At 43.6% G+C, this 7,428-nt stretch overlaps 2 protein-coding genes across 2 annotated transcripts in view; one reads left to right on the top strand and one right to left on the bottom strand.

The window, feature by feature from the left end:
• Positions 1–4,221, top strand: part of LOC109464243 (toll-like receptor 6) — a 4,590-nt gene extending 369 nt beyond the window's left edge. Inside the window, exons 2-3 of the mRNA XM_019761180.1 lie at positions 1,560–1,845; positions 3,301–4,221. Of these exons, the coding sequence (XP_019616739.1) occupies positions 1,560–1,845; positions 3,301–4,221 (1,207 nt within the window). The remainder of the gene's footprint in view (positions 1–1,559; positions 1,846–3,300) is intronic.
• Positions 4,222–4,352: 131 nt separating this feature from the next.
• LOC109464242 (WW domain-binding protein 11-like) overlaps positions 4,353–7,428 on the bottom strand; it is a 6,570-nt gene continuing 3,494 nt past the window's right edge. The window contains exons 8-9 of the mRNA XM_019761178.1: positions 4,778–4,964; positions 4,353–4,424 (exon numbers count right to left, since the gene is read on the bottom strand). Coding sequence (XP_019616737.1) covers positions 4,353–4,424; positions 4,778–4,964 — 259 coding nt within the window. The remainder of the gene's footprint in view (positions 4,425–4,777; positions 4,965–7,428) is intronic.

Raw genomic sequence — 7,428 nt, 5'->3', positions numbered from 1 at the left:
CCCCCCGAATTTCCTGTCTACTCTGCAATTATAATTGCACATGGGAGTGAACAGAAACAAAATAAAGTTGACTTCAAATCAGATATCATACATTTTATTACTTCCCAAAAAACAGGTTGGGATAGTTCATCTTCACTTTGGGACAATTGAAATTTACTTTTGGGACAGTGCTGGGACAATAGGAAGAAAAGTTTGAGATACACACAGATACACAGACTGACAGGCACATAGACCAAGACAACACTTTGTCCCACTGGGGGTAAAGCAAAAAGTGAAAGGTCTTCAAATGCTATCAGGCATCAACTATTCAGATTCAAAAATTCCTAGATTTGATTGCACATCTTTCCCAAAAATCACTTCCTCCACATAGCATAAGGCTTACCCATAACACATTAAGAGGTCAGTTCATAACCTTTCACAAGACAGGAACAATATAAATTCTAGAACATAAAAGAAGCCCCTTTAGTTCCTAAAAATGTCAAATCGATAAAAACCACAAGTAGAGTTCAATAAAACTTGCTATGACAAGACTGAATCAGCAGAATAAAGGCACCTGAATTTACACCTGAATACGCACAAACAGAAATATACCCAGCACTTCCTCTTCTTTTGCAAATAAAGCTTGCATCACTTCTGTTAAATGTGGCCTGGTCAGCTTACAAAGCAGGAACTTCCCTCTACTGTCACAAAAACAGGTGTGTGTGTGTGTGTGACAGTAAAACCCGACAACCTTCAGTACGGGCCACCTACATTTGTATAGCTGCTTTACAGACCATTTTTCACAATCATGATGTATTACTTGTTAGGACTTCTTGCAGCAACAGCTCTCCTACAAGAAACAGTTTCTTATCATGAGGACAATCCAGGCAAAGGCACCTTCTTAGCAACTGGTAGGGAAGTGGTAAAGACCTTCCCCAAAGAGTTCCTGAAACACTGTGTCCGACAGAGGAACACCTCCGTGTACTGCAGCAGGAGTGGGCTGAGTAGTGTACCTCGAGGAACACCCAAAACAACCAGGTTCTTACATCTCAGTCGGAATAACTTCCAGGCTATTGGTAAGTACAGAGCTACATGTAACATAAGTAGGCTATACACATTGTACAGTAATTGTCGTGAGTTACATAGTTTATGTTGTATATTCTTACTATCTAACTTACTGCGATGGAGGTGTGTTATTCCTTATGCTAAAGTTTCATTGCATAAACATACACCGCAACTTCCCCTTCTCTGCTCTTCCAAATACACATTTTGAGGACCAATCTTCAGGATTTATATGTAAAAAATGATATTGAGTTGGGTTCTGCACGAAAATGTTTACTATTGATATTGTATATATTTGTTCCCTTTATCAAGATACAGACTTGTGTTTATTGATATGATGACAACATACAGAAGTAACAAAAATAACAACTATGGCATTGTTTGTTAAAGTCATGGTTATTGATGCTTAGCCTTATTGTCATCATGTGATTCAAAGGGAATAAAATGTTTACGCTTGGAAATCATGCTCCTTTACACCCTATCCTTTCTGTAATACTAAAAGATTTCTCCTCTTTCAGGTCCCCACACGTTTCCACCCTCCCTGTGTTGGAGTATCTGGACCTGAGTTGGAACAACCTCTACTCCATCCAGAACCACACCTTCTACAACATCAACCACCTCAAGATCCTCTATCTCAACAACACCCTTCTCCAGACTATACAAAACGGAGCCTTCGCCGATCTTCAGAACCTAGAAGTACTGGGATTGGCCGGGACAAGAGTCTCCGACCTAAGCAACCCTGATTTCCTCACGGCCAACTTGAAGAACCTACGGTCCCTTTCCTTCGCAAACAGCAGCATCAAAGTCTGCAAACTCGGAAAGGCCTTCCGAAATCTTATGGCACTCAGGCACCTAGATTTAAGAAAGAATTTGATTTCCCAACTAAGTATAGACTCATTCGCCTCTTTGGCAGGATCACCACTCGAAACTTTAGACCTGTCTTTTAACAGGATTGCTATCATCGGAGAGCCAGCGTTTTGGCCGTTTCAAAATATAACCAACATACTGTTGACTGGGAACAAGTTGACAGTTAGAGAGCTCAACACTACTTTCAAGAACTTAGGAAAGATTAACACCCCTGGGCTTAGCTTATCCCTAGGAAGTTGCTCTCTAGATAGTCTCTCTAGAGATACTTTTAAACCTTTGGCAGACGTTCCTGTAATGATGCTAGACTTGTCCAATAACAAGATACAGAAGTTGCAGAGTAAGGGAATGTTCCGGTACCTACCAAAACTTGAGACTCTCCTGATGCATAACAATAACATAACCTCACTGAAGGGAGATGAGTTCACGGGACTGGGCAATCTGAAGACTTTAAATATGTCAGGAAATGAGCTGCCAACCATCGTAAACGGGTCCTTCTCTACACTAGGTAATCTGACTAGCCTGTATGTAACTCTGGAAGCTCGTAGGTCTGTTATAGAGAGAGGTGTTTTCTCGGACATGCCGTATCTGAGAACGCTGTATATATCAGGACCACCAGAGGAATTCGCGATACGAGAATTTGCGAAGAACAGTTTGGCTGGGCTCCTGTATCTGGAAAAACTGATCGTGAAGTGGCATGACCTAAACAAAGTGCCAACAACGGCCCTAAGGAGTGTTCGGTCAACCTTGCGAGTCTTAATTTTACAATACGGTTCCATCAACAAAATCTCTCCAAACTCTTTTCATGGTTTTCCTCTTCTGAAGCATTTGAAGCTGAGCAATAACAGACTCAACTCCCTGCCACCATACGGCTTTGCTGGTCTTCACAACCTGACTTTTCTTACCGTAAACGACAATTTCATCACAAAAATCCACAGCGAGACATTTTATGGTCTACCTTCTCTGAGAGTCTTGGAGTTGAACAAGAATCGGTTGTGTCTTAAAGCATCTCAACCCCTCCTTCCTCCATTTACTTCCTTGTCAAACCTTGTATCTCTCAACCTAGGAGGCCAGTCTTATCAGTGTTACAAAATCCATGGCATCAACTCATTCCCTAAGGACTACTTCAAGGGACTTGTCAACTTGAAGAAGCTTGATCTTCAACACAACAACTTAAGAATGATGCTCTATTCTGAAGAAACAAGCAATCCATTTGAAAACCTGACCAGTTTGAAGACCCTAAACCTTCGACACAACGAGTTCCACAATATGAGCCCCGCTCCTTTCAAGAACTTGTCACATTTGGAGTCACTCGACCTGTCTCAGAACAGACTTAGTGTTATACCCATTGCAGTATACAAGCAATGGAGAAACCTCCGTAAACTCTTCCTACAGCTAAACCAGCTTCAAATGGTTACCGAGAAAGGACTGGGCTCGCTGAAGAACCTACAGGACTTAAACCTGGAGTACAACACTCTCAACTGTGCCTGTAACCTTGAGTGGCTGATCAAATGGGTCAGTGAAAACCAAACCCAAGTTGTGTTCCACAACCTCGCCAACTACTTCTGCGCCTACCCAAGATCAGACCGCCGGATCACCATTCTGAACTATGACCTGGAAGCAGAAAAGTGCCACAGCCAGCTGCGATACTACGCCGCCATTCTCTCCAGCGTTTTCATCCTCGTTTACATGATGGCCATTTTTGTGATGTACCGTAACAGATACTACATCGAGTACGGCTGGTACTTACTCAGGTCAAAGGCGAAAGGTCGTCCCAAAGCCCCCCTCGGTAAGCGAAAAATTTACCACGCCTTCATTTCCTACAACGGCAGGGATTCGAAGTGGGTCACAAGACGCCTGGTGCCGAAACTCGAGCAAGAAGAGCCGCGGTTAAAACTATGCATACACGAGAGAGACTTTACTGGTGGAGTCTCTATCGTAGAAAACATCATTACGAACATACAGAAGAGCAGGAAGGTGGTCTGTCTGGTCACCAGGAATTTCCTGAAGAGTGGTTGGTGTAGAGAAGAGTTCCACCTGGCTCAAATGGGCTTGTTTGAAGACGGAAACGATGTCCTGATCCTCGTCCTGTTGGACAACATCCCGGAACACTACCTCTCCACCTACGTTCGACTGAGGAAGCTCATGTGCAGGAAAACGTACATAGAGTGGCCCACAGACCCGAAGGAGGAGCCACTGTTTTGGAGGAGGCTGAGGGAAGCTTTAGAAACAAGCAATGTTCCCAAACAGCAGAGGCGCACTGCTGCATATGGTGCAATTGTAATGGAAGACGAAGAACTGGAAAGCTTGCTATAATACATGTATATGGGACAATATACAAACTGACAAGTAATGTATCCACTAGTTACTTGTGCATTGGGCAGAACTTTCTCTAAACAGGACTGTTAAATTCTTTGAAACTCATTTGATTCAGGAAATTAGCAACATCATCCAACAGTAGGCAATGTGAAGAAGTCAGAAAAGACAGACAGACAGACAGGAAAGACAGAAAAATAAATCTGTATCAAAAAGAATATGCGTATAAAAAGAATGATAAACCCATAGCATTCCAACTGCCTTGGTATATAAGAACACCAGCTGAACAACAAACATCAATAGTTTAAAACTCCATTGCAGATGTATTGATTTCTTCCAAATAGCAGAAGTAAACACAATCACCACTACAGTTATCTGATTTGTTTTCACTTTGATTAAAAATGCTGCCACGGTGCCACTGCAATTCCATTTTATGTTGTTTTCGGAAGATTTCTTAAAAACGTTTTGTTTGCTAGTAGTACTAGTCTACATCCAAGTTACTAGTACTAGTAAATAAATGTAGATACATAATAAAGCACCCCACAGCTGAGCTTACCTTTTTCAGGATCGTACGCCTCATCATCCTCATCCCTGTCATCATCCATGTCCTCATCCAGCATGTACCTGGGGGGTGGTCCTGGAGGGGGCCGGGGGAGGGACCAGGAGGGGGGCCTGGGGGTTTCTTACCGAGGGGGAGTCCCTGGGGGAGGCCTGGAGGGGGGCCAGGGGGTGGCCGGTCATATCTGTAGTAAGGAAAGTTAGTGCAAAAAACATCAATGAACTTTCAATGGTGTTAACAATACAGGGCTTGAAATACAGGGTGCATGTTTACCTTAGTGTACCCAAATTTGGAGCTGTACACCCAATTTTTGTACAAGTATTTTTTGTAGGTTTACATATGTAACGGAGGGGGCCCCGAGTTCGCCACTTTTAAACATAAATCACACATTTCAAAGGAAAATTCCATGAACCTCTTGATGATATATGGCCATGTCGAAAGAGTTTTTGTTAGACATTTTACATACGTGTTACCATGGTGATTGATCGAACGTTGAGGTCAAGGGTCAACCTTCTACTTTGCGACGTAACTAGGGCGGTAGTTCCAAGGGTGTACCCCGAGTTCGCCACTTTTTATAATTTGTCAGGAAGTATCAAAATATGGATTGAAAGTGTTTTTTAGCCTTTGGATTTTATTCCTAGAGTTAACGCTTACTCGTTTGGGGGTAGTAAAACAAATACTTTGTGGCGCATCGGAACGAAACGCGCCATTTATTTGGACGTAACAAGGTCGGTCCTCTGCGACGTAACTGTGGGTCATGTTCGGCGTTCCAGAGTCCAGCATATTACTGAACCATGAATATACAAGTGGGCTTTTGAGTATTTATTTGATATAATGTTACTTTTATCATGCTACCAACGTAAAACTGAAACTTACAGCTTTGATCAAGAGTCCATACCAACATCTATTTAACGGCGCATAAGTGAAGGGTTGCAATGTGTTGCGTATGCTGCTCACGGCAACTTGTTCCAGGAAAGAACGTACAGTACAGCCTACGTTACAGTTGCCACTTTGTCGCAGGAATACCCCGAAATTAACGCGGGAATACGGCTAAAATGTCCTTGGTTAGATTTGGCAGGGAGAAGCGTAATTACGGAAAAATACAGCGTGACTTTTGCGTTAATACCACGAGATCCTGCTACACTCATATGCGCAGCACGGCAACTTCAGAGAAATGGAGGGCGGAGCACTCTTTGTGGATTATCCCGCCCCTTCTCACCGGCACGACGCGAGGTCCTACGTTTCAGCAGCATTCCCATCGGCCTGAACTGTTGCGGGCGTCCAGACACCAGCACCCGTCGAGCAGGAGCCTGGAGAAAGAAGTTGTTGTTGTTTTTTTGCTACCGTCCGGGGACGTTATTTTTCCCTACATTTTTTTTTGGTTTGTGGATGGGGGCAGTGGATTTGGTGATATAATAGCATCAAGGAGAGTAGACTACGTTGTTGTTCACACCTCAAAACAGTTAACTCAATTATTCCCTTTTCCTGTTTTCAGGTACGCTGTTTTAAATGAAGTACTTTGCGGCGCATCGGAACGAGAGACGTGGGTAAGTTTCCGCCGACGTAAGGGGACTGTTCTTGCCGGTGCCGCGGCGCCGCTCGCCACGTTCTAAACCACGTCAGCGCTGATTGACCGCCCATCGGTGAGCAACAAATGATCGAGGCGGAGAAGTGGGAATGGTCGGAGAATTTATGTGCTAGCGTATTTAAAATTTGACACCGAAACCAAAACAACAACGAAGGGCTACCGGGACATGCAATTCTGAACGGAGAGAGCGAAAAAGTTCTTTAAAATATCTCGTTTAGTAAACTACTGCTCATGTCACAAAATCAAAGGAATAAAAACTTCCCAGCATGAAAAGCTTCTGGCCGCTGGCTTCCCACGTTGCGTTGCCAAGACGACGGCACGTCCTGGTCAGACAAAGCGGCGTCACGCCCACAGCAGCACGCACATGGGCCCTACCCACCGGCGGGCAGCAAAATATTTCAAAGACTTCGCCCGAAAAACCCTATCATTGTAGGGCCATGCCGTGTACACCTACCCAGCATTTTAACGTAGTACTGGCTGGTATAGTCCCGCTACAAAATAATTTTCTGCGGCATCTATTAATATTTAAAGACATTTGTGATACGAAGTGAAAAGATTTCTGTCATTTGAACCTGTGTAACGGCTTGGATATAACATTTGTTGAATATTTCTGTGTTTCACTAGAGCCGAAAGTGCATTAGAACTGACCATCAGGTGAAGCACAACTGTCATGTTATAACGTTATTCACTACGTTACGACGATCAAGAACAATCACGGCTTGCGGACCATTTTAAATCTTACCACTCATAACCCTCTTAGAATTGCGTTCATACTTACGGGGGTATTTCTTTTCGGCCGGGGTTCAACTGAGATCGGCGGCTGGCTGGCGACCATCCCGTCAGCATGACCGAACACCGCGACGTGAGTGACCTAGATTATCTTACCGTGCGTCTTCTCGTTTTGCCGCAATTTCGTGTCAATATCGATGATACACAAATGGAATACGTTCCTTTATTAAAGTTGAACTTTTATTTCCACTCGTCAACATTATCATCCGACATGTTATGTACGAATCGATGTCGTGCGCTTCAATTCTCCTTGCCGGTTTTTCGCTATATT

This window comes from Branchiostoma belcheri, unplaced genomic scaffold, assembly GCF_001625305.1.
Source record: "Branchiostoma belcheri isolate BF01 breed outbred unplaced genomic scaffold, Haploidv18h27 scaffold135, whole genome shotgun sequence".
NCBI lineage: Eukaryota > Metazoa > Chordata > Leptocardii > Amphioxiformes > Branchiostomatidae > Branchiostoma > Branchiostoma belcheri.
The sequence above is the reverse complement of the archived record's forward strand: the minus strand, read 5'-3'. Positions and strand labels throughout refer to the sequence as shown.